Source organism: Stenella coeruleoalba (genome assembly GCF_951394435.1).
Source record: "Stenella coeruleoalba genome assembly, chromosome: 3".
NCBI lineage: Eukaryota > Metazoa > Chordata > Mammalia > Artiodactyla > Delphinidae > Stenella > Stenella coeruleoalba.
Window position 1 is genome coordinate 143,836,226 of NC_137148.1, and position 27,688 is coordinate 143,863,913.

Below are 27,688 nucleotides of genomic sequence, written 5' to 3' on the forward strand. Positions count from 1 at the left end.
CTCCACTCTTTCTACTGTAGCATAATGAAAGATTGACAGCAGTGAAATCTACTTGTTGGCATTATTTGAGTAAGTAGGAACATGCCTCTGGGCACAGCTGAGCATAACTTCCCTATCAGCCCCTTGGATGCTAGGAGCTTTGAGGCTGGGGCGGGGGGGAACCTCTCCCTTTTGACATTGTTCTGAAGCACTGCTATCCCCCTTCGCTTGCATGCTCTGAGCAGAATCATGGAAGGGCCAGCGATCATGGCAAGTCAAGTAGGTAAGCCTCTGAAACTGAGTGATAGTGGACAGCAGGCAGAAACGTACTCTTCCCAGGTTCCCCGCTGTTCTGACATTCAGGACTCAAACCCTCAATGACAATGTCTCTCCTTCTTTTGTGGCTACACCACGCTGTCCATCTCCTGCTAAGCCGGTGATTGTTCTAGTGATCGGCCTCTCAAAATAGCTGCACTCCGGGGACAGCCCCTTCCCATTTCATGGGAAGGGAAATGAATAGGTGTGCACAGAGGGTTGCCGTCCAGCTCCCAATTTGGGAGTTTAGCATGCGTCGGAGGGTCCGGTAAGCAAGACAAGGTGCAGATGCTTAGAATGCACAAGACAGGTACAATACAGGGGCGCTTCTTAAAAAGAGAAAGCGAGGAGAAGGCGACTCCCCACGCATTCTCACGATCATTCGCTATCATAACGTGCCTTCGTGTCCATTTGATGAGCTACGTTTCCTGGAGGAGATGGAGCTTAGCCCCTCGCAGTGATAGGTGACTAACTCACGTCTCAAACCATTATAGAATTTTTCATTTCTATTGGTATATCCTATCAAGGAACATACGTTCTATGGGGATTGGCAGGCTAGCCAAGGTGACTCATTTGAGCTGAAAAGAGAGAAAGAGGAAGAAGTGGGGAGGGGGAGGAATATGAAATTCTCTCGGCTGCATTGCATGAATGGCTGTGCTTAAATTTTATTGAGTATCATGCTCTGACCAAGTGCCTACAAGATTTGGTTTCCTTGTCCAAGGATATTAAATACAGGGGAGAATCCTTTCTTACCTGTTTAAATTTCCCAAAGAATCAGAGTCTGTCCCAGTTGACTTTTTGAACGTGGCTTTCTACAGCGATACAATACAGAGGTAGCATGGCATAGGGGAGAAGGTCCTGGAATTAGAAAACTGAGGATGGAGTCCCTGCTACGTGCTAACCAGGTGTCCTCGGACATGCGCCTTAACCTCTCTTAGCCTCAGTTTCCCTGTCTACCTGTGTTCCCTGCCTCACAGTGTTGCTATAATTACACTACCCCTACCACAACAAAGGGAGGATGGGAAAACACTCTGCAAACAGAAGCACAATATAAAGATATGGTACACTAGTGTTTCACTGTACTTAGAAATCCTGCGTGGCCCTAGTCAATACTGTCTGTCGATAAGCAATGATGTAAATATAGGTTTTTAAAATAAAATTAATTTTCTCGTTTTTTTCTTCTTATCAAAGGACAAATTGTTTTCATTACAGAAAAATTTTAAAAGCACAGAAAAACAAAAGGAAGTAAAAACACCCGTAATTGGAAGCAGTCCCCTTTTGCTGAATAGTTATGTAGTGTTTTTGCTATAGTAAAAGGTTATCAGTGGCACGGGCTTCCCTGGTGGCGCAGTGGTTGAGAGTCCACCTGCCGATGCAGGGGGCACAGGTTCGTGCCCCGGTCCGGGAAGATCCCACATGCCGCAGAGCGGCTGGGCCCTTGAGCCATGGCCGCTGAGCCTGCGCGTCCGGAGCCTGTGCTCCGCAACGGGAGAGGCCACAGCAGTGAGAGTCCCGCGTACCGCAAAAAAAAAAAAAAAAAAAAAGATATCAGTGGCAGTATAAAAAAAAACAAAAAAAACTCAGCATCTAAGTGGCTTAAAGCAACAGAGGCTATTTCTTGTTTATATCAGTGGTTCTCAACACAGGGCAATTCTTCCCTACCCCAGAGGCATTCTTCAGTGTCTGGAAATATTTTTGGTTGTCACCCTGGGGAGAGGTTGCTCCTGGCAGGCAGTGGCAGGTGGGCTGCTGCTAAACGCGCACAGGAGAACTCTCCACAGCAAGGAGTTATCCAACCCCAAATGGCAAACATGTGGAGGTTGGGAACATCCTACTTCACGTGTTCACTTTGGGTGATACTGGGCTTTGCTCAGTGTCAGTCTCATTCAAGGGCACGGACCTGTGGAATTTCCACTGTCAGGAACATAACTAGTACCCTATCGCAAAGGAAGGAGAAGATGGTGAGTTATGCACCAATCCCGAAAGACTTCGGCTTGGAAATGTCACGTATCATTTAAGTCCTTCTCATATGGACCAAAGCAAGTCAGATCCTAACTTCCATGGAGCTGGAATTACAGTCCTCTGAGGTTCCTGGGTAGAGGGGCACCAGATATCCCAATGAAAGGCCCTTATGCCTTACGATAAAATATTGGGAGACCTGTCCTCATGGCTAGTCTTTGTGTACACCCTTAGTTCTTTTCCTGAAAGTAACCCTTATGGATTTTATACTAATTGCCAAATTTTCCTTCTGAAAGTTTATACCAATTACCCTCCCTACTCTCCTGCCCACCAGCGGCAGTAAGTGCCCGTATTATTTACTTGAACTCTTGCATAAACTGGATATCATTGTTTAATCCTTGTCTGTTAGAAAGGTAGCTATCCCATTGTCTTTTTTTTTTTTTTGCGGTACATGGGCCTCTCGCTGTTGTGGCCTCTCCCGTTGTGGAGCACGGGCTCCAGACGCGCAGGCTCAGTGGCCATGGCTCAAGGGCCCAGCCGCTCCGCGGCATGTGGGATCTTCCCAGACCGGGGCACGAACCCATGTCCCCTGCATCGGCAGGTGGACTCTCAACCACTGCGCCACCAGGGAAGCCCCCATTGTCTTTTTTTTTTTTTTTTTTGCGTTACGTGGGCCTCTCGCTGTTGTGGCCTCTCCCGTTGCGGGGCACAGGCTCCGGACGCGCAGGCTCAGCGGCCATGGCTCACGGGCCCAGCCGCTCCGCGGCATGTGGGATCTTCCCGGACCGGGGCACGAACCCGTGTCTCCTGCATTGGCAGGCGGACTCTCAACCACTGCGCCACCAGGGAAGCCCCCCATTGTCTTTTAAATGCAGCATTTTGGTGCCCTGCATTCCATTTTTTTAAGACCTAGACAAAAAAGAAAAACAAAAGTTGATCTAAGCCATTGTCAACCTACCAACTCAAATTCTCATGGGGCTGGTGTATGTAAGGTAGCCTAGTCCATCCTGCCGAGTATTTGGAATCCTACAAACTGTGTCAGGTTTGCTTGAGCCCAGTTCTAGAAGGGAAACTGGTGAGACTTAAAGATCGTCATCATCATCATCATCTGACCCGGATGCAGTGCTAGGGATCAAAGGAACTCTCAGAAGCTGTTGATGCAAGTGAGCATCTGGGTGGTTAAGGCAGGGAGCAGGTTTACTTGACAGTTCATCACGGATTGCTACTGATATGTCAAGCCAAGTAAAATCCTGCGTGAGAACAAGTCAATAATCGGCAAATTAGGTACATGATTAACCGAACCAACAAGATGCAGTTAACGCTGGGGAGGTCTGCTGGGACTTCACCTTCTCCCCAATCCTGTTTAGCGAGTATTAAAAACGCCTATTTCATCACTCAGACTGATGGAGCCATGAGCCCAGTCACTTCCAGAGGCAACTTGAACGTGTGGGGTGGGCTTACAGCTCCAGCTGTAAGGGTTGATTAGAGGCAGGTAGTAGGGATTAAATGACGCTAAGATGGAAGCAGACACTGTCAACCCCAGTGCTTTACTCTGAGGTGTGTCTGTGGGATGGGAAGCAAAACTATCCGCACATTCATTGAACGATAGAAGGGAACGATTTAAGAGACCACAAATTGCCCCATGATCATACCAAAAAAATGCAAATATGGCAGATCGAGCATGTGCAGACCAAGATCAAATGAGCCGAGCAAACATTCCTATTGTCCTCTTCAGCAGAATTCCCCTAAATGACATTTTTTCAAAGCAGATTTATAAATAGCGATGGGTGGGGTTAGCTGTTCGCCAGCTCGGTTTATCCCTTTCCAATTCAGAGCCTTGTTTGAAAATGAATTCCCTCTTTCCTTGTCCCCTTCTCTCTTGCCCAAGCAAGTCAACTGCACACAGTTTCCATTAGAGGTGGAAGTAACTGGATCCGTGGGTCAGTGGGACGCCCACGTGTTCTGAGCAGCCTGCTTCTGTCACTATGCCCCTGTCCAGTGCCCATGATCCAGGCAGACAGGCTCTCCTTGGACTTCTGTCTTCCTGCAGAGCTGCGTTCTGGGATCTTAGTGGGGAGAGAATACCAGGGTTTGGGGCTGTCAGCTTGCATAGCCCACCACATAGCATTTTAATTTCATTTTGAAGGAAGGCATATTTTTACCGGCATGTTTTTCAGACCCTTCCTTTGCAAAAGAGCTTGAGGTATGGAGAAAGAGTTTGTGAAACCAAGAGAACCTTGCTTTCTTCTGTATTGGACTAAAAGTGCTTTTGGAAAGGTCTTTCTCAGGGCACCCCTTGTGATTATCTGGTGGCCTCCTGATAGGAATGGAAACTGCCAATTAAATCAGTGGGTACCCTCCTGGGCAGTCACCAAGCAGGAAAAATCTCAGAAGATGCTTGAGTTTTACAAGGGGCCTTGTACTGAGGGACATGCACGGGGAGGGCACGTTGAATGTTTTCAAAAAAGTCAATTATTGAGAACATGGAACTCGGGGAGAAAGATAGAAACAGAGAAAGCAGGGATGAGTAAAAGGGGCAGTGCCAAACCACATATTTAGACTGAGCAGAGTCTCAGAGGTGCTGTAAGTCAAGAGTTTCAAATTTTCCAGACAAAGACCTTAATCTTCAAGTGAAATCTTCTGTAGAACCCCATATATAAAACAAATCAATGTGACAGTTTTATTAGTATAAGCATGGTTTGTAATTCAAATCCATATTTACTATTGTAATGTTTTGATCTCTGTGTATGTATGTTTGTGTGTGTGTGTGTATATATATATATGTTTATATGTGCGTACGTTAATAATCATGTATACAGATGGAGACAGAGACACAGAGAGAGAAACTAAACTCATGAGGTTAGTCACCCGTAGGAATAGGTGAGGAGAACAGGACTGAGAATTAGGTTTAAAAGGTACTTGTTCAAAGGGCTTCCCTGGTGGCACAGTGGTTGAGAGTCCGCCCGCTGATGCAGGGGACACGGGTTCGTGCCCCGGTCCGGGAAGATCCCACATGCCGCAGAGCGGCTGGGCCCGTGAGCCATGGCCGCTGAGCCTGCGCGTCCGGAGCCTGTGCTCCGCAAGGGGAGAGGCCACAACAGTGAGACACCCATGTACCACAAAAGAAAAAAAAAGGTACTTGTTCAGCAGGGCGGTGGGATGTGTGGTGAAGGTGGGATGAACTGGGAGATTGGGATTGACATACATACACTAATATGTATAGAATAGATAACTAATAAGAACCTACTGTATAAAAAATAAAATAAAATAAAATTTCCTGAAGGATCATCTGCCTGCCACACCCTAGAATGAAAAGTAAATTCTGTGTATTTTGCCTCCTGTCAAAAAAAAAAAGTACTTGTTTTTATCCATAATAAAACATTAAAGGTAAGGCAAGCCCTTCCCCATCTCTAAGACACATGCCTGCTCACACACGTACAAAGACTGAAAATAAATATGACACAATGCTAACATTTATTCATTTGAGTGGTTGAAATATGGGTGATTTGTCACCATGTTCTTTATACTTTTCTTAATTTTAGTAATCTCTCTGTCTTTAAGAAAAGTAGGTCTGTGACAAGCTTGAGTCTATTTTGAGTAAAACAAGCATTAAGAGGTTATAGATGATGACTCTAATCTTATAGCACTCTCAGGATTCAATTTATTTATGTACTTTGTTTTGTCTGCACAGCTTTGAGAAAAATCACAGTGAATATATATAAGCAGTTGCAAAGAGCAACTGTATTTTCTTTCATCATTTCCCTTACAGGCTCTGGCTGGTCTTCAATTAAATTGATCCACAAGCTTGAAGGAGGAGAGATAGAAAATAATCGTTTCAAGGTTAAATCACTTAAAATATCTACTCACATCCCTTGCCTTAGATACAGAAGTAGAGAGGTGGCACCCCAAACTTAAAATAAGCTGTGAAACTCTTTATTAAAAAAAAAAAAAAAAACACCATTCTGGAACATGCTACATGTTCTTTTTTTTTAATTGAAGTATAGTCGTGCACAATATTATATGTTACAGGTTACAACATAGTGATTCACAATTTTTAAAGGTTCTACTCTATTTATAGTTATTAGAAAATATTGGCTATATTCCCCACATTGTACAATATATCCTTGTAGCTTATTTTATACCTAATAGTTTGTGCCTCTTACTCGCCTACCCCTATATTTCCCCTCCCCTCTTCCCTCTCTCCACTGGTGACTCCCAGTTTGTTCTCCGTATCTGTGAGTCCGCTTCTTTTTGTTATAGTCACTAGTTTGTTATATTTTTTAGGTTCCACATATAAGTGGTATCATACATTATTTGTCTTTCTCTGTCTGACTTACTTCATTTAGCATAATGCCCTCCAAGTCCATCCATGTAGCTGCACATGTCAAAATTTCATTCTTTTATATGGCTGAGTAGTATTCCATTGTATATATACACCACATCTTCTTTATCCATTCATCTGTTGATGGACACTTAGGTTGCCTCTATATCTTGGCTATTGTAAATAGTGCTACTGGGAACATTGGGGTGCAGTTACATGTTCATTTGAAACTGCATTCGTGGTTTAACATCCTGACATGAACTTGAACCTCTGCTCTGCCTGGCATTTGCTTGCAGGATCCACCAGCGCAGTTGCTTATACAACCTTATCTGAGCAGACACACATCAGGTGGATTCAGAGAAAGCCCAGTGCAGATCTTGAAGTTTTCTAATAAACAGCAGAGTAACAGAAGTTCAGATCTGTGTTCAGAGATATTTAGAAAAGATTTATTCCAAGATCTTCACAAAAATTAACAGCTTTTAAAATGTTCATTGAAGCCCCCCTCAGTACAGATGTTTGTAGGGAAGCCAAAGATGTTAGAAGACAAAAATGACTATCAGTCATCTGATCTCTTATAAAAATGTTCTCCACTCAGAGATCCCTCCCCATTTAACACTAGTTATAATAATAATAGTCAGCATTATTTGAGGGCTCCAATGTGCCAAGGACTGTTTCACATGAATTATTTTCTCTTCACAACAACCCTGTGAGGTAGGCACCATTAGGAGCAGCCCCATTTTACAGACGAAAGAACTGAGGCAGAGCTTAGGGTCACAAAGCTGGTATGCACTGAACACAGCAGACTGGCACCTCCTTTTTCTCCTCTCTGCCGGCAGTCATTTCCAGGAACATCCTGCAGTACAATGTCAACACGAATGCTGACAGAGTAAAATTACAACTCAAGCCCAAGACGAGAATTTCATTAAGTCAACAAAAGTGATGCTGGAGATCTGCCTGTAAGCGCCCAGGGAAGCCTTGGTAAATGCAGATCGGGCTGAGGTAGCACAGTTAAATACTGTGGCAGAGAGAAGTGACAAGGAAGGTGACAAGATCAGCGCTTCCAAGAGGGCGGTTCTAATATCGTAAAGAGAGGTCCTGGAAAATTTGATGGAGACCTCCAGTATGTTTACATTGGATTGTGTTGCACCAGTCAAGCTACAGGGATGCTGCATTGTTCTCGAGTATTTCATCAACTCTGAGATACACACGATGCTCATCTTTTGACATCTCTGAAAACAGGATGCATTTTGCAGTCAGTGAAGTGGAGGGACAATGAAATGTTTGGTGTCGCATGTTTGTGTACGTAGGAAAGCTCAGTGTTCATTCTAAAAATTAGAGCGTAGTTGCAAGTATAACCTGAATATTCCTAGATATCAGATAAAAAATACTTTCATAATTACAGTTTTACTTTTCAAGGTAAATTCCGAATCAGTCAATGTTAAGAGCATCCATTTTAAGTGGCCTTTTATTAATTCCAAATATCCTCAGATAACTAGATCCTACTGTATATGTCAAGTCAGGGAGGGTATTTAAATATAATTTTTTAAACATATAAATACACAAAAATAAAGTTTAAATAAACATTCTGTGGAATGCCTATGCAGCTGTTCCAGACACAGACAAGCATGGGCGTAAGGGTGTGGACCAGTCCAGACTGCCTGATCTTGAATTTTAACCTCCAGTATTTCCAAGCTGTGTGACCTTGGGCAAGTCCCTCAGCCTCTCTGTGCCCTGATTACTTCATCTATAAGATGGAGATAATAATATTATACATTCATAGCATTGTTGTTAGATGTAAACGAGGTAATCTTTATAAAGCACTTACAACTGGACTGGCACAAAGAAATGGTATAAGCTATCATCATGTTTTTCAAAGCATCCGTAATGCAAACCCCACAAGCTCCCAAACAAACAAAACAAAACAAATTCCAACTGTTTTATTAAAAGATAACTTTTATTTGTGGTTTTCTCATTATAAGAAGAATATATGCCAATGATAGGAAAAATAGAAAACATTAACATTTTTAGTATATTTTCTGTTCACATGCATTAATCATTTTTACAAATATAGGATCATACCATACATACGCTTTTTACTCTGATTCTTTGCATAATGATAAGTAGGGAACAACTTTCTAAATTTGAATATTCTTCCATAAATTCATTTTAAATGCCTCAAAAATAACTCATTCTATAGATTAAAAATTTTTTAACATCTTTATTGGAGTATAATTGCTTTACAATGGTGTGTTAGTTTCTGCTGTATAACAAAGTGAATCAGCTATACGTATACATATATCCCATATCCCCTCCCTCTTGCGTCTCCCTATCCCACCCCTCTAGGTGGTCACTAAGCACCAAGCTGGTCTCCCTGTGCTATGAGGCTGCTTCCCACTAGCTATCTATTTTACATTTGGTAGTGTATATATGTCCATGCCACTCTCACTTCGTCCCAGCTTACCCTTCCCTCTCCCCGTGTCCTCAAGTCCATTCTCTACGTCTGCATCTTTATTCCTGCCCTGCCCCTAGGTTCATCAGAATCATTTTTTCTTTTTTTCTTTTTTAGATTCTATACATATGTGTTAGCATACAGTATCTGTTTTTCTCTTTCTGACTTACTTCACTCTGTATGACAGACTCTAGGTCCATCCACCTCACTACAAATAAATTTCGTTTCTTTTTATGGCTGAGTAATATTCCATTGTATATATGTGCCACATCTTCTTTATCCATTCATCTGTCAGTGGACACTTAGGTTGCTTCCATGTCCTGGCTATTGTAAATAGAGCTGCAATGAACATTGTGGTACATGACTCTTTTTGAATTATGGTTTTCTCTGGGTATATGCCCAACACTGGGATTGCTGGGTCATATGGTAGTTCTATTTTTAGTTTTTTAAGGAATCTCCTCCATGCTGTTCTCCATAGTGGCTGTATCAACTTACATTCCCACCAACAATGCAAGAGGGTTCCCTTTTCTCCACACCCTCTCCAGCATTTATCGTTTGTAGATTTTCTGATGATGGCCATTCTGACCAGTGTGAGGTGATACCTCATTGTAGTTTTGATTTGCATTTCTCTAATGATTAGTGATGTTGAGCATCCTTTCATGTGTTTGTTGGCAATCTGTATATCTTCTTTGGAGAAATGTCTATTTAGATCTTCTGCCCATTTTTGGATTGGGTTGTTTGTTTTTGTATGGAAACACAAAAGACCCCAAATAGCCAAAGCAATCTTGAGAAAGAAAAACGGAGCTGGAGGAATCAGGCTCCCTGACTTCAGACTAGACTACAAAGCTATTGACAAAGGATTAATCTCCGAAATATACAAGCACCTCATGCAGCTCAATATTTATTTAGCTTTTAATAATTTCCTTATGATGAATTCTTAAGAGTAGAATTGCTAGCATAAAGGAGTTACAATATGTCACACTTATGTAACAATAACAACAGCCATAAGAATAGCTGGTATTGATCTGGTGCTTACTGTGAGCTGGGCTGGACTCACAGTGACCCTCAGAGGTAGGAAATTTTACTGTCCACATCTTAGGGATTAGAGAGCAGAGACTCAGAGAGTTGAAGTAACTTGCCCAGGGTCACAGTGCAGCCTGGTGAAAGGTTTAGGCCCAGCTTTGAGAGAAGCCACCAGTGCCCATGATTCTGTTCCGCTTTTGTCCTCGGGAAGGCATTTTGTGACTAGACACGTTCCCAGCTTACTCCCTCTCCTCAGTGATTTATTTTCACAAGCAGCCCACATAAGACCCTCCTGTTGATCTGAGGAGGGCACGGGGCCAAATGTGACATTGTTGGTAAACCACTGTCTAAAGACAATTAAATGGGAATGTGCAGTAAATAAGAAATCACATCAGAAAGGCACTGAGAGGTAAAAACTTCCATTCTTCTGACCTCGTGGTAGAGCTTTGGCACATCTTGGAATAGCCTTGAGATGTTCATCACTTTTGCTGAACTTGACCCATACACTGTGGCTGACTAGGTCTTCAGAGCAGTCCCTTCCACCCTTCTCCTGGGTTGGATCAAAAGGCAGCATGATGAGGGCATAGCCTTGTGGGAAGACGAAATATGAAATCAGTCCATTCATGTGCTCAACAAATATTCACTGAATGTCAGTACTGGGGATGCAGAGATGAAAGGCATTTAAAAAGATAGGGACCTGACGAGTTAAGCAACAACGGCAGCATCATGTAGGGAGAGCTGGAAGATGCGGTACGGGGTGGAAGATTAGAACTGACGTTCCGGAATCAGCTTGGTCTGGGTTTGAATCTTATCTCTGCTCTGTAGTAGCTGGAGGTTTGTGGGTGAGACTGTCTAGATTCAGCTTTGCCGTCCGTAAAATGAGGGCTGTGCCTCATCAGGTTGTTGTGAGAATAAATGAGATAATGCCTAGGAAATAGTAAGCACCCCGTGGAGATCAGTCGATTCGTCTGACTGCTTATGACCCTTACCGCTCACTCGCAGGTAACCTAGCAACCAGAGGTCTCTACAGGGAGAAAGTGGCAAGGTCTCTGGCAGAAACCAGCGCTGGTTTGCAAACTGAGTTTTCCTTGGTCCTCCTCAAGACTAATCCAGATTGCAAAGATCAGGGTCTTCCAACACGGTCAGGATTGGAAGGACTGGAAACAGCTCAGGATTCCTGTCTCCTCTCAATCCTTTTATAAATATACGAGGTGGCGGGGGATCGGGGTGCCTCTCCTGGGGCACACTGCACGGCACATCCAGTCGTGTCCGGCCCGAGCCCAGCTCTTCGTGGGCTGGGAGAGGGGTGGACGGTGTGCATCCTGCTAGCGCTATTCTGTTGTACATTTCTCCAAGTCAATGCCATGTATCATTTATGAAGTTTGTTCCTGTCTCTTGTGTGATAAATTCATCAAATGTTAGCTAAAGAGTTGGGTACAGGTAGTTGAAGACCATGAAAATAGGCCACCAATTCTAACCTGTGCAGGATTCTAGGACAGCTTCCTGAAGGAGATGCTACCCGAGCTGACTCTTAGAAGGTGAGTTAAACAGACAAAGAGAAAGGGAAGAGAGGGAAAGATGATTCCAAGCCGAGGGCAGTGAAATTCCCCCTTTTGTATGGGCTGTGTCGAAGCTTCACATAACGATTGTCCTTTTTTAAAAATGGTGCTTTTCTTTAGCCGTCACTTACCCACGAGGACATAGCTTTTCCTTTCAGAACTGGCTCTTACAAGGCCAGGAGGGACCAAGGAGGGCAGCCCCTCTGGAGGTTTAGTAGCTGTGACCCTGGATTGAGTTGTTGCAGATTTACGGCGTGTACACAGCCCCTGCTAGGAATCCACGTTAAATAAAAGGAAAAAAGTGGTCAAACACCACAAAGCTATGAATTACCCTTGAAACTGGGAACACACACTTTTTATGTACTGAGGGGAAGTCTTGAAAATAGGAGATCAGGACTTAGGGTTTTCAGCTGTTTCTCCCTGATCTCGAAAATTTCGTGGGAGAGGGTTAACAATCTCCCAAGAAGACCCTGTCTTCAGATAGATACATCATTCTATCAGAGGCAGACCATAACAGTGGACTCCACCAACGTTTATTGAGCACCTACTATGTGCCGTGTGTCGAGGGGCTGCAGCAGTGGACGAGGCAGAGCTCGCCCTTGTGTAGCTGCCGGGCACTGGCATTAGGCCCCTCTAAGAATTCCCAAGAAGGAAGGGCCACCTACCAGGGAATGCATTGTCCCTGCCTTGCCCTGGCCTGGCCTTATTCCTTAAAGTTTGTCCGTGTTGGGACTTCCCTGGTGGTCCAGTGGTTAGGACTCCGTGCTTCCATCTCAGGGGGCACGGGTACGATCCCTGGTCGGATCCTAGCATGCCACATGGTGTGGCCAAAAAAAAAATATGATAAAGTTTATCTGTCTTTCTCGTGGAAATCCCTCTGAAACACCTCTGAGAAGGAGGCGTGCTGGGATCTCACCATGGTATTAGAGTTGGTGCTAACACTCTTTAGCAGTAACAGTCGATCCTTTTCTATTCATTTTTCATTCCCCCTACATTCCCCCCATCCCATCCCAGACATTCAAAACACACTCCTTCAAAAACCACACTTTTAGGCTTGATAACGGAGTTGGTGGGCAGGGGGTGGGGCTTGGCAGGACCCGTCAGCTGCTTATCTTCACCCAGCAAACCGCCAAAGCCCCTGCCAGTTCCAGAGGGCCCTCAAGGGAACCGGACACAGTGAGCACACCGGGTGAGAAGCTCTCTTTTTATTACAGAAAAAGGGTCTGGTCTCATCTTTTATAACCGTTCGTCAGAGCATCCGTCTCTGCAGACCTTCCGTCGGGCTACCGTCCTACTGAAAGGAAACCCTGAAGTTTTAGAAGGCCAGCTCTCTGAGGGCAAAGAATGTCGGGTTCCCTGCCTCATCTCCAGGGCTGACAGCAGTGTGGTCTCTAGGGGTCGCATCCATCCCCGTGGCCTGCTGGTCCCCTCTGCAGCCTGCAGACCCGTGGTCTTGTCCGCACTCCCTCCAACTCCGCGGTGCTGGCCCGCTTGCTCTCCCCGAGTCATGCCAAGCTCATTCTGTCTCGTAGCTTTGGCACTGGCTGTTCCCTCTTTCTGGAATGCTCCTCCCTGATATTCAGGTGGCTCCTTCCTTCCTTCTGTCAGGCCCCTACCCAAACGCCATGCCCTCCATGAGCCCTTTCCCGACAAGGGACTCTAAAACTGGATACCCCCTTATGCTTTATCCCCATACTCTACTCTATTTGGCTTCAGTCAACTGAATTTAGCCATAAATGACTAGCCGCCCAATGCACACATTTTACACGTACAGTTTGATTCCTAAAATGCGAAAAGTGTGTCTATCTGAGTAAGCACCGTCACAATCACGACATAAAGCGTTGCCACCCCTCAGAAGCTCCCCTGGGCCCCATGGCAACCTCATACCAGCCCCCCGCTGATCTGCGTTCTGCCGCTAGAGGTTAGGTTTGTCTTCCCTGTAGTTTTATGAACAGGGTAACCTGTGCTCCTTTGTGTCTGGCCTCTTTCACTCAGCCTAATGCCAATGAGATTCACCCACGTTGTTGTGTGTATCCATGGCTCATCCCCGTTATGACCGAGTAGACGTCCAGTTGTCTGGCTGCACTATAATCGGCTTGTCCGCTCACTTGTTGATGGGCGTTTGGGTTGTCTTTGGTTTGCCCTTTTTTATTCATAGCCCTCATCACTCCGTGGCATTCTGTTCCCCTGAGGCAATGTCAGTCCCCCGGAGGGCAGGAACCTTGGCCATAGGATTCACTGCTGGATCCCCAGGGCCCAGAGCAGGGAGGGCCAGGCACATAGTAGGTGCTCAATGTTTGTTGATGGAACCAATAGTTTTACATTCATTTTCCCCTGTAGCATGAGGCCTGGGCAAGACACAGGCTTGCAAGCGGGGCTTCAGATCTTTCTTTCCTGTGAACCCAATCTAGAGACCTTCAAGCCTTCCAAGGGAAACCAGACGTTAGCTGGGGCTCCCTGCTCGGTGCTCAGTGTGTCTGTGCCCTGTCGTCCTGCCCATGATTTCTGAGTTCCTGTGGCTTCTTCCTCGTGTATCTTCTGATCTCTGCTTTCTTGCCCCGTGATATCCAGGAAAGATGCTCACTCTCTTTGCTGGTTTCCATAAGAAATTCCATCACATCAAGGCTCTTAACAATTTCCCTTAGTTTCTTTCTCTTTTTTTATTTCTTGGATTTGGGAGTGTGGGGAGGGGTCACAGGAAGAGGCCACATTGTGGCCTGGGTGGTCCCCAACATCTTGCTGCTCTCACCTCCCCTCCCTTTACCTCTCTCTAGCTCCCTCTCTATTTCCAGTGACCAAAAATGTCTTCCTTTGTCTCTCCCAGAAAAGTCCCACCTGCCCTCACGTTCCTTGGTTTCTTGCTTTCTGCTTAAGCAGTGTGTTGAAGAACAGTTTTTCCCCCAATAAGATTAGTAAAATGGCTCCATCTCATCACAGATGGGCGGGGTACCCCCTGAATCCCAGGCACCCCTGTCTTTGTCTTACCAGCGCAGCCTACCAAGAGGGAAGAGATACTCCGGGTCAGGGCAATGGAATCCAAAACACAGAGCAACGTGTGTCCTGAGTATGATTCTGTTGACAGTCCTGCAGGCTGCTTTAGGAGTCCCTTTCTGTCATCGGAGGCCCTCCCACCCTGACACACAGCATAGATTCTCTTTCCCAAAGACAGGAAGGTAAACCTTGATCTCCCCATAGGAGCAAGGCTGACCAGCACCACGTTCCGGCTGCCTGTTTATTCAGTGCACGGGCCTGGAACGCAGCGGCTTCGGGACACGCTCTCCTAAGCTGACTGCTTGGGTGTGAAGCCCAGTTCTGCCACTTACCAGCTCCTGAGCAAGTGATGTAACCTCTCTGTGCCTCGGTTTCCTCATACGCAAAGTGGGGATAGTGATTTGTATTCATTGGGGCTATTATAAGCATTAAATGAGATGGTAACATGCGAATCACTTAGAACAGTGCCTGGCCTCATTAAATGTTACCTCGTGGTATCATCCAAGCAGTTAGCAAACAAAACTCAGGAAAACTGTATCGCATTTACTAAAAATTCCTAAGAACTTTTCCTAAAGAGGTTATGTCCTTTCAGTAGTTGTATCACCAAATTCCACTGTGTTGGTATACACTCCACTCTGGGTACGATTTCCTTTGGGCCTAAAGGTTTACATTCATTCAGTCAAGATCTTTGCTGAGTACCCACTACGTGCCAGGCACTGCTCTAGGCCCCAGGGGATACCATATGGAATAAAACAGACACATCTCCTACTTATTTATTTATTTATTTTTCTGGATTCAAAGCTGGTTAACATTTATTTATTTGTTTGGTTGTTTTTTTTTTATTGAGGTATAGTTTATGTACAATATTATATAAGTTTCAGGTGTACAACATAGTGATTCACAATGTTTAAAGATTACATTCCATTTATAGTTATTCTAGGGTCTCCCAGTCTTAAGAAGTTTGTGTTCAAGAGGAGTGAAATGGGGCTCCCCTGGTGGCACAGTGGTTGAGAGTCCGCCTGCCGATGCGGGGGACGCAGGTTCGTGCCCCGGTCTGGGAGGATCCCACATGCCGCGGAGCGGCTGGGTCCGTGAGCCATGGCCACTGAGCCTGCGCGTCCGGAGCCTGTGCTCCGCAACGGGAGAGGCCACAGCAGTGAGAGGCCCGCATACCGAAAAAAAAAAAAAAAAAAAGTAGTGAGATGGACTATAAATTAGCAGATAAGTGACAAGGTTTTTTTCAAAGAGTTTTTGATGAGTTTTTGCTGAGGACAGAAAAGGAGAAGTGATAGAAGCATTTTAGAATGGGTGGTTAGGGATGCCCTTTCTAAGGTCATGGTGTTTCGGCGGGCATGATTGACAAAAGGAGCAGGCAGCTGGGGACTTTCCTGGTGGTCCAGTGGTAAAGAATTCACCTTCCAATGAAGGGGACGCGGGTTTGATCCCTGGTCTGGAAACTAAGATCCCACATGGCACGGGGCAACTAAGCCTGCACGCCTCAACTACTGAGCTCGCACGCCTCAACGAGAGAGGCCATGTGCTGCAAACCTCAGAGCCCATGCGCCCTGGAGCCCGCGTGCCACTACTAGAGAGAGAAAACCCACAAGCCACAACTAGAGAGAAGCCTGCATGCCACAGCGAAGAGCTCGCTCTGAAATGAATGATCCCACATGCCTCAGCGAAGATCCCGTGTGCCACAACTAAGATCCAGTGCGGCCAAAACTAAAATAAATAAATTGTTAAAAAAAAAAATGGAAAGAAAAAAAGCAGGCAGCTGTAGGATCAGGAGGAAGAGCTTGTGCAAAGGCCCTGAGGATGGGATGAGCTTGGCATATTCCAGAGACAGAGAGGAGAGCAGTGTGGCTGGAACACAAGGAGAGAGAAGTTTGGAGGTGGGCAAGAGGAAGTTATGGGCCAGGTATGGCCAGCACCCAGCAAAACCATCCAGAACTTTCTTGACCTCTTTTTGCATCTTCTCCAGTGGTCCATCTTTCTGTCCTCAGGTGCCCAACCCACTCTGCTCAAGCCTGACGCTAGCACTCCTGGGCTCTGCCTTCCTCCCCCTTCTCTGCTCACTGGCATCTTTAGGAAATTTACAAACCAGGCCAGCCACCAGCTATGCTGGAAGCTACAGCCAGGTTCTTGGAAAACTTAAGGCGACCTCCCACAGTTAAGACTCATGCAAATCCAAGTTCAAGTCCTCGCTTGGCCACCAACCACAGTCAGTGGCCCTGGGTATGTTACTTAACTTCTCTAGCAGCCTTTGTTCTCTCCTGAGAAATGGGGAGGAGAATAAGATTTCTGGGAGGATGAAATGAGATACCATATATCAGCTTTTGCCATTATGCCTGGCACATAGCAAGTGCCTAGAAAAAAAATAGGGACTTCTTCTTTTCGATGATTACGTTTTCCGCCACTGCAAGAGGACGTGCGGTGAAGAAATCAAGAGTTGCACCTGTGTGGATGTAGTCTCCCCTGCTCCTTACTGTAAGGAATTTCAGGCTGCTTGATCCGCACGATGGAGCCCAGCATGATGATTGCTACAGTCCGCAAATACAGGTGCTGTTTCCTTCCCAGAAGCTTAGGGGCTCGTTCGCATAGCTGGTGGACAGACAGCCCAGCAGTGCCCACACTGGGCCAGTCAGCATCTAATGAAGTGACTTGGACACTGTAAGTAGGAACTGAAAAGACACGCGAGGCCACGTGGAAGGAAGGGAGCCCCCCACCCCCACCGGAGCACGGCCCACCACCTTCATCCTTCCACGCTTCCCGGAGCACTCAGCCCTTTGAAGGAGAGAAAAGAGGTGGTGCAGAGCTTTCAATGAGGAATCAGCCAGACCCACTTTGCCACGGGCCTAGCTGGAGGCGGAAAGAGATGCACAGGCCCCCAGGAGCGACCCACCACTGCCAGTTGTCACCAGATGCCACCAGAGACTCTGTGGTCATGTGGCTTCGAGCAGCCCTCACTCACACATGCTGCTTCCCTGCCATCCAGCCGACTGCTGTGTGTGCCCTGCCGTCTGAGGCAGAATCAACATCAGACATCAGGAGGCCGGGGATGCAGCCAGCGCGGGGCCAGGCGCGGCAGGCCCTCCGTGGGAAATGTCGGCATTCGCCGCTGCTCCTGTCCACGTGGGCCCTCAGCGAGCAGGTGGTCCAAATAGCAAGAAACTTACTTACCCGCCCCCCGCCCCACTTTCCCGGGGTCCTGGACCCAGTAATAACATCTTCCTGAAGGGTGATGGATCTGTCGTTAACCTTGCCCTCTGTGGCAGGTGTGTATTTGCATGGCTTCCAGAAGCATCTCTCAGCTGCGCGCTCCCTGCCTGTGGACGCTTTCCCTCCTGGGAAAGCGACAGGCCCTGCTCAGCGGTGCAGCCCCCTCTGCTCTCTCCTCCAGCTCCTCTGGAAACCCACTAAGTTATCTTAATTATAATTCCTCCTTGGTCTCTGCCAAGAAGGGGGCAGATTGAAAATTGGATCGGATATTTCCTGTGGTTTCTTTCTTTGTCCCTCAAGCGCTCGTAAAAGTTGTGTTTCCATGCCACTTTGGGCTATGACTAATGACTTAAAGGCACAGCCCTCACACTGCATGCCAACATGCGTTGTTTTCCAGAGGCCAAGGGAAAGAAGAGAACTTCGGTGACAGAGGGGGAGTTTATCAGGGGTTGTGGCGCTGTCACCCTCTGGGTGACCTTACTGCCTGGTCAAGAGAGGCCAGCTGCCTTGAGAGACAGACTTGGCCCTGCAGGCAGCCTGTGCGCACACATCCCCCATCGGGGTTGGGTCACGGGCCTTCTGATCCTCTTCCAAGGCTCTCTGCAGATCTATCAGACAGAACGTGCCAGGAAGCAACCTTCTTAGTCCTTCAAGCACAGCACGGTCCTCCAACAGCCTGGAATTGATCATGATGGGATCCTGGAGCTGAGGAAACAGATGTCCCTGGTGCTAAGCCTGAGTTATCAATCCCCAGTGCTGGGGCATGAGAAAGCAACTCTGGCCAGGGTCTGAGTTCTTGGAAGATGGACTCTTCCTAGTGTCAGCCAGGCTGCCGTCTAGGATTCCTAGAGAGCAGAGGCTCTCCAGAACCAGATGGCCTCCATGCAAACCAGCTTGTTACTGTGCTTCTGCTTTCCCTGCCCTGGAAAGCAGTCTCTGCATCTGGCTGGCTTGATCCACCTTGTGTTTCTAGCCTCCAACCCTCCCCGGGTTATAGCAGCCGTGAATGATGCTATGTGACGCTGCTTGGTATATGTTAACCTGTGAGGAGGGTAACTACATATTCCAAATGGGAGCACTCTCAAGAGTGAAAGGAGGAACAGAGGAGATGGAAACTAGGACATCCCTGGGCAGACTGGGATAGATAGACACCCTACACATAATAGGTTGGAACTCGGCCGACAGAAGATGCTGCCATCCTGGGTGATTCTCTCCCACCGCCCCTAAGAAGTGGAAACATTTGCTGGTACTTTACTATAATCTTGGGAGGTGAACCAGGAAGGAAGAGAAGCATGAGGTTAAGAAATCTTGAAGGCTGTGCTGAAATAACACATGAAATAACATATAACACAAATAACAACACATGTTGAGGCTACGCCTCAACATTTCAGTAGCTTGATTTTTTTTTCATGTGTACAACATTATAGTGGGTTGGCCAAAAAGTTCGTTCAGTTTTAAGTAAACATAAAAGACACATTTTTCATTTTCACCAAGAACTTTACTGAAAAATGTATTCATTAACCGAGTGAACTTTTGGGCCAACCCAGTATTTCAGCGTCTGTATGCACCGCAGTGTGCTCACCACCAAAGTTTTGTTTCCATCCATCACCATACAGTGGACCCCCTTCACCCATTTTGCCCTCCCCCACCCCCCTTCCCCTCTGGTAGCCACTACCCCTTTTTTCTGTGTCAGTGGCCTAATTTAGTAAGTGTTTATCGCTTGCTTGTGTCAGTATTTCCAGCTTCCCTCCAAGCGCTAATCTAGGATCCAGGCCACTCCTATCTTGTGACTCCATCATCTTGGGCTTTAAGAGAACTCTGGTTCTCTCTAGAGGCAGATAGGTAGGGAGAGTGAGCAAGTAGGAGGTGGCACAGAACGTTTTATGGCAGGGTCTAGAAGTGGAGTTCATCCCACAGCGTATGTTCCATTGACGGGAACACTGTCACGTGCTCCCACATAAAAGCAAGGAAGCTGGAAAGGAACAAGACACTGATACAGACAGTGACCGTCAATCTCTACCACAGTGGTCACTAAGGAACAGTGTCAAAGGAGGAAAAGAGGGAAGACAAGCGACGGAGCAAAGAAAGTCCAAAGAAAGAAAGTGTACATTGGACATCATCCTGTTGAGAATTTTTTAATTTAATTAATTAATTTATTTATTTTTGGCTGCGTTGGGTCTTCGTTGCTGCGTGTCGGCTTTCTCTAGTTGTGGCGAGCGGGGGCTGCTCTTCATTGCAGTGCGTGGGCTTCTCATCGCGCTGGCTTCTCTGGTTGTGGAGCACGGGCTCTAGGCACGCAGGCTCAGTAGTTGCGGCTCGTGGACTCTAGAGCACAGGCTCAGTAGTTGTGGCGCACGGATTTAGCTGCTCCGCGGCATGTGGGATCTTCCCGCACCAGGGCTCTAACCCGTGTCCCCTGCATTGGCAGGCGGATTCTTAACCACTACCCCACCAGGGAAGTCCCTCCACTGAGAATTGAAAAGGTGAAGTCATAATGGCCGTCTAAAGTCACCTCTCAAATCTTGATGATCTATAGGCAGATTTCTTGGGCCACAGTGTCCATCACGTGCACGTCTGGTGGTGCATGACTGAGGCTTGCTGCCTGTAACTTTGCCCCTTTCTCTTCTATTCAGGAAAGCACATTAGAAGACAAGGGAGGGCAGGTGATGATTACTGGAGACAAAACCTTCAGTACATGGCAACTTAGTTTCCTTTCAATGGAATTCATTTACAGATTCAGTAATTTATGCACTTGATATTTTACAAATATTTATTGATCAAACTCTGCTCAAGATGAATTAGACACAGCAATGAATTACCATCATGATAGCAGAAACTTTCAGGGTGTGTTTACCATATACTGAGTGCTGACTATTCTAAGCACTTTACATGGTTTGACTCATTTAATCTTTACAACAGTGTTTTGCTGTATTATTATTATGTTTTGAAATTATACCCATTTTAAAGATAAGGAGACTGAGGCACAGAGAATTGAAATAGCTTGTGCAAGTGTCATAGCAAGTAAGCAGCAGAGCGTGGGTTCTAATCAGGCAGTCTAGCTCCGAAGTTCTCAGGCTTAACCACTCTACCATGCAGAAGAAATCCCTGCCCTCCTGGAGTTTACATTCTTCTGAGTAGACAGACAATAAGCATAAAAACATTATATCAGGGCTTCCCTGGTGGCGCAGTGGTTAAAAATCCGCCGGCCAATGCAGGGGACACAGGTTCGAGCCCTGGTCTGGGAAGATCCCACATGCCACAGAGCAACTAAGCCCGTGCGCCACAACTACTGAGCCTGCGCTCTAGAGCCCGCAAGCCACAACTACTGAAGCCTGTGCTCCTAGAGCTCGTGCTCCACAACAAGAGAAGTCACCACAATGAGAGACCCACGCACCACCGCAATGAAGAGTAGCCCCCGCTTGCCGCAACTAGAGAAAGCCCGTGCACAGCAACGAAGACTCAACGCAGCCAAAAATAAATAAATACATTTATTTTTTTAAAAAAACATTGTATCATTTTAGAGGGTGATAAGTGCTTTGAAGAAAATAAAGCACAACAAAGAGATACAGGATTGGGACACCTCAGACCAACATGTCCCAGTGCCCCTGGCTCACAGATTCTTCCTTAAATGAAAACTACTCTCCGTACTTCCGTGGAGGGGCTCCGAGGAGCCGGCCAAAATAGTTGTCTGCTCTCTCCTCTGACAAATACCTTTTCCAAGAGTCATTTGATTGGTTGGACAACGTGCACTGTTGCTGGTCCTAAGCCATTTCTGTGTCCCTGGGCTGGGCAGCCAGTTCAGCAAGAGATGACTGATGCCCAAATTAATAATGAGCAATGGCCCCATGCAAGTAACCACCTTCCCCCAACTTTTCCTCGTGGGAGTGATAACCTGGACCCCAAATGAACTATATCCTTCTCACCTCGGCACTGAGGAAGTTACACTCATTCCTCTGGCTGAAAGCAGTTTGTAGACATGGGTCTGGGTAGTCGGAAATTTACAAGCTGTTAAGGAACAAATGCTCTGGTTACAAAGGGCTCCGAAAGGAGCATCAGTTTGTCATATCACTGCAGATCATTTATTTTATCCCATAAAGACAGCTGCAACCAACAGGCTCTGGGGTAGAGGGAAGCTAAATACAAACATTCGTTTCCTGAGAGATGGAGGAGATTTCCACTTCCTACGCAGCGTCCCTTGCCAGGCCCCCAGATACAAAAGCTAGAACCATGTGCTTCTCTTCTGCGATCCTTGTGATTTGCAAATAAGTGACTCAGAGTCACAGGGTACTTCATAAAATGGTTATTATCTTCCAGGCACTGCCCTAAGCATTATCTCATGTCATCCTTATAACATCCCCAAAAGGTGGGTGTTATTATTCCCTAGTATGCAAACCAGGAAGAGGGTGAAAGATCCGCCTCACTTCAAACAGTAGCAAATGGCAGTCAGAATTCAAACCCAGGTCTGTCTGACAGCAAAACCTTTGTACCTAAGCTTATAGACTCTTTTGGTTTCAATTATCACATTTCAGTTGGGAAAAGCTGGCAATTCTGCTGACAAGGAAGTCCCATTAGTAGATTTCCTGGAGTTTCATTCTTTGAAGTTCGTGAAAGGGGTTACAGTGGATGTCAGTAACCCACATAACCCTTTTGATGGCAGGGAAAGTGGTGAGAGAGAGCTTAATCCCACAGTGGTGGTTTTTATCTGCTAAAGACCTACACTTTGAATGTTCTCTGGAAGTCAAGATGCAAATGACTTTCCTGTGGAATGATTTCGCAAGAGTTCGCAAGATGATTGCATTTCTGCTGGGGTCTTATTGATTTTCTCATCAACAAGTAAGAAACATGGGTGTCCTCTTTGCCTTTCCCTTCATCCTCTCTGTCCAGCCCATGGTCAAGCCCTGTCCTCTCTTCCCTAGAAATGTTCCTGCAAAGTTGTCCCCTTTCCTCATTCACTGTCCTAATCAAGACGCCTGTCACCTCACACTTGGGTTTCTGCAGTTGCTTGCTAACTGGTCTTTCTGCTTCTTTTCATTCCCTCTTCTAGAACACCTCATAGCCTGCCTGCAAATGAATTCCTCAGAACATTCCTCCCATCACGTCGTCAGTCACTGCTCAAGGATCTTCTGTGGCTCCCACTTGCCTGCCGCAGGATTTCACCATTCCCTAGGACAGGCCCCTTTGGATCACACTTGCTCTCCCATTCCCCTCACTCCATTCCTGGTTGCCTTCACCCACCACTCTGTCTTCCACTGATTGCTTCCAGTTCTGAGCCTGGTTTCCATTGAAACAGAGTTTCATAGTTAATTGCTGGTCGATGGGAGGCCAGGCACTGTGAGGGCACTGCACCTAAACAGATCTAGGTCCACATTTTTGCTTGCTCAGTTGGTCACTGGGTGACGTTTGATGTGTTGCTGGACTTCTCTGAGCCTCAGTTTTCTTATCTGTAAAATAAGATACCAATAGTGCTGATCTTACAGCGGTTTTGCAAGAGTTGAATGAAATGATGATGACAATGGTGGTGGTGATGACAGCTCGCGTGTATTTTGTGTTTGCTTTGTGCCAGGCACTGTTATCAATGTGATCTTATTTCTCACAACAAGCTATAACATAGGTACCGTTATTTTCAGTTTTGCAGATGGGAAAATTGAGGGAGGGACAGGTGAAGCTAATAAGTTCCAGATTCTCTCCCAGGTAGTCTGGCCCCTCAGCCCTCTTTCTTAACTACTCTGATATACCACCTTCCTTTCATGAATGAGCAGTCAAGGGTATCTGGTAACATAGGTTCATAATTCTTTACCTGAAACTCTTGAGTGCCAGATGCAATTTGGATTTCAGAATTGGGGGAATTATTAAAAAGTTATACTTGGCATATGCTATGTATCCTATAACACCCCAGTAGGGACTGGAGCAAAAACCCATCTCTCTCTCTCTCTCTCTCTCTCTCTCTCTCTCTCTCTCTCTCTCTCTGTCTCTCTCTCTCTCTCTCTCTCACACACACACACACACACACACACACACAGGAAAAAAACCACAAAAGCTGAAAAGAGATTATGGCCTTATAGTCATAAAACTATTAGCAATAATTATAATAAATGGTGACTGTTATTATTACAACTTTCATGACTCTCGTTTTACTTATAATCAAATGAGCTTATAGTAAAATGTACTCAGGAGTGTCTCTCAGTTAACTAATGGGACTGGAGGGGAAGGTGCTTGTTATGGGACCAGGTCTGCACCCTGTGTCACATGCTCTCTTCTTTTCCCAGTATGACTTCATGGAGCGTCTGGACGGGAAGGAGAAATGGAGTGTGGTCGAGTCACCCAGGGAACGCCGGAGCATACAGACCCTGGTTCAAAACGAAGCCGTGTTTGTCCAGTACCTGGACGTGGGCCTGTGGCACCTGGCCTTCTACAATGATGGCAAAGACAAAGAGATGGTTTCCTTCAACACTGTAGTCTTAGGTAGGTACGGGATCTCTGAGGTGATATGTCAGGAAGGAAAGGATGGAAGTGTCTGGCTTCTCTGTTGAAGGCGCATCTTCCAAGGTGGTCCTACTATGTAGGGGACCAAACCAGCATCCTTAATTTAGGGTTCATAGTATCACCTAAAACTAGCCCTGATTAAAATATGAATGCTACTTAAATCATGAAAAAGCCACTGTGAGTACCAGGGATTGAGTTGCAGTGAAGAGCTTGGCTCCAGCCACTTGGCTCAAGCCCTGGCCACACAACCTAGGCAAATCATTGGACTTTTGTCAGCCTCAGTTCCTCATGGTACAACAGAACTAACTAGTCCCTCCTTATAGTGCTACTGTAAGGAATAAATGAAACGTTACAGATATAAATCCCTAAGCAGCCGGTAAATACTGACCGTTTGTGTCAGGTCACAATTTTTCTCAAGAATCAAGGAAAGCTCAAACTAAATTTTTTTTAAAAACCTGAAAAATAAATCAGGAAAAGGATATAACCATAAGAAAGAAATCATATCTTTGTTCCCAAATTGGTAAATTTCAAAAAGCTTGAATTAAGCACTTGTCATTTGGGGCCTGTTTTATAGCAGTCCTTTTTAGTAGCCGTTGGGGAAAAGCTACGATTTTATCCAAAATTTCCCCTTATATGTGCATACAAACCTGTAGGAGTGCCACTATTTTGAGAATATTTCATGAGGTTTTCTAAAGCAAGCCCTAAGAATTTTAACAATCATATCACCTATAAATAATTTTCATAACATTTATTTTGTCATTAGGTTTTAATCTTCTTACTAATGATAATAACTGATCCTCTCTGAATCAGGGCAGATTTTTAGACCCATTTCACAGAGGAATTAACTGAGGTTCAGGAAACTGAGTCCCTCAAGGTCCCAGGATATGGAAATGGTGGAAATGGCATGGACTCCTGGGCCTCATTCATTGCCTTTCTGCAACGCCATGTTGTCCCAGCAGCGTTTAGTTGTGGACCTCAAGTTTCACTAGAGAAACCTAGATAAGATGGTTGATCCAGGATTAAATCCTACCTTTTCTTTCCCACATCCTACCTGGGAGAGTCACTAAACTCCCTGAGCCTCAGATTCATCGTTTGTGGGAAGGTAATGACGATATCTCCGAAGGGAGGGATGATGTGACTTCATGTACTGAACCTGTCTGGAATGGAGCTGGTAGTCATTCGTGAAAGCTGATGATTTTTTTTTTAATATTTATTTATTTATTTGGCTGCACTGGGTCTTATTTTCAGGATCTTCGTTGCAGCACGCAGGATCTTTAGTTGCGGCATGTGGGATCTTTTAGTTGCTGCACGCGGGATCTTTTAGTTGCGGCACGTGGGATCTAGTTCCCTGACCAGGGATCGAACCCAGGCCCCCTGCATTGGGAGCGCAGAGCCTTAGCCACTGGACCACCAGGGAAGTCCCAAGCTGATGACTTTTTAAGAACGCATCTTGTACAGCGGTTTTTCTATTGACTGCATGTTAAGAACTTCTCTGTTAGTTTCATGGATTGCTCTGAAGGATTTCCTGATTCTTGAAAGAGAACCTGAAATTCAGGTGGCAGCCACAACTTCAGAATGGTACAAAATCAGGTGGGATTTGGTATTTACCATAGCATTGAAGTTAATGCTTAGTCCCTCTGTTAAGGAAAGATTGACCCTAACAGGGTTAGCCAAATGCTCCTTTTAAAGCAGTGCTTGGCATGCCAGAGCCCATGGGCCAAGTCTGGCCCACTGCCTATTTTTATAAATAAAGTTTTATTGGACCACAGCCACATTCATCTGTTGACAAATTGTCTGTGGCAGCTATAACAACAGAGTTGAGTGGTTGCAGTGGAGACAGTTTGGCCCATAAAGCCTAAATATTTACTCTCTGTCACTTGACAGAAAAAGTTTGCCAAGCCCTGCTCTACACTAATGGCATAAACTTTGTATCAGGAAAGTCACTGGAGAAGTCTTCCACCGTTAGGGAAAGTTCCCAGGAGCATGTTATGTACCAATGAGGGAAAAAAAAAATAATGTAAAAGGATAAAAACCAGATCACAAAAGAAAGAAACTGGCAACAGATTTAGAACTAGTTTGGGATGGTAAGATAAAGAACAATCTTTTGCTTAAGAACATGATGGGAAATGATATCCTTTTGGTCACTTTGTGTGTTTTTTTAAAAAAACTTTTTGTAAATCTTTTTTTTTCTGATTTTTATTGGAGTATAGTAGATTTACAATGTTGTGTTAGTTTCAGGTGTACAGTAAAGTGCGTCAGTTATACATATACATATATCTACTCTTTTTTAGATTCTTTTCCCATATAGGTCATTACACAGTATTGAGTACAGTTCCTGTGCTAAACCGTAGGTCCTTATTAGTTATCTATTTTATATGTAGTAGTGTGTACACGTCAATCCCAATCCTCCAATTTATCCCCACCCCTTTCCCCCTTGGTAATCATAAGCTTGTTTTCTACATCTGTGACTCCATTTCTGTTTTGTAAATAGGTTTATTTGCACCATTTTTTGAGATTCCACATGTAAGTGAGAGCATGTGATATTTGTCTTTCTCTGTCTGACTGACCTCACTCAGTATGACAATCTCCAGGTCCATGCATTTGCCTTGTGTTTAAATGCAAAGACTTGATACACATGACAGCAAACCCCACACACGGCAGCTGGCTTAGCTGGAGTCTATAAAGACTCAGTGGAATGGTTAATAACAAAAACAGTAACAACGGCACGTCTATAGAGAGTTGACCATGTACTAGCTCCTGGACTTGGCCCTTCTGGGGTCTAGATCAGTTAACCCATAGAGTAGTTATATGAGGTCATTACTACCAATATTCTGTTTTCCAGTTGAGGAAGCCCAGACTCAGAGAAGTTAAACAAGTTGCCCAAGGTCACACACAGCTAGTAAGGGGTGGAGTCAGGATTCAAAGTCTTCCAGAGCCTGTGCTCTTAACCACTGGATTGCTTTGGATTCGAGCCAGATAAATCCCTTTCCCCTTCCACACAGCAAGTTGTCTGGGGGCCATGTTATCTAATAATGGCTTCTGCCCTCCGTTGCCTTTATCCACATGGACACAGACAGTGGTAGTGAGATGCCCTTCCCCCAGGCCATTACCCTCATTCGCCTGTCGGAGCTGGGAATAGCAATTCTCCCCAGAGGATTTCTCTCGTCTGGACTGTAGCTCAGAGAGAAAGTCAAAGGTTATCGGCCTAATAGTTGGGCAGACATCTTGATAGAGCAATGATAGTAATTGGCCTGAAATGTAGGGAAAAGTGCAGTGTTTTATTTGGTTCAGAGATTCTCCCACACATATCTATTATCGGAACACACTCCATCAGAGCAGCCAGGAGCGCCGAAAGCCCCTGTGATATGAAACAGAAGGAAGGATGTTAGA

General features: G+C 45.6%; 1 protein-coding gene across 1 annotated transcript in view; it reads left to right on the forward strand.

Annotated features, from left to right (window-relative positions):
• Positions 1-27,688, forward strand: part of TENM2 (teneurin transmembrane protein 2) — a gene marked incomplete at its 5' end in the record, with an annotated part of 411,764 nt that overhangs the window by 195,231 nt on the left and 188,845 nt on the right. Inside the window, one exon of the mRNA XM_079918659.1 lies at positions 24,082-24,277. Within this exon, the coding sequence (XP_079774785.1) occupies positions 24,082-24,277 (196 nt within the window). The remainder of the gene's footprint in view (positions 1-24,081; positions 24,278-27,688) is intronic.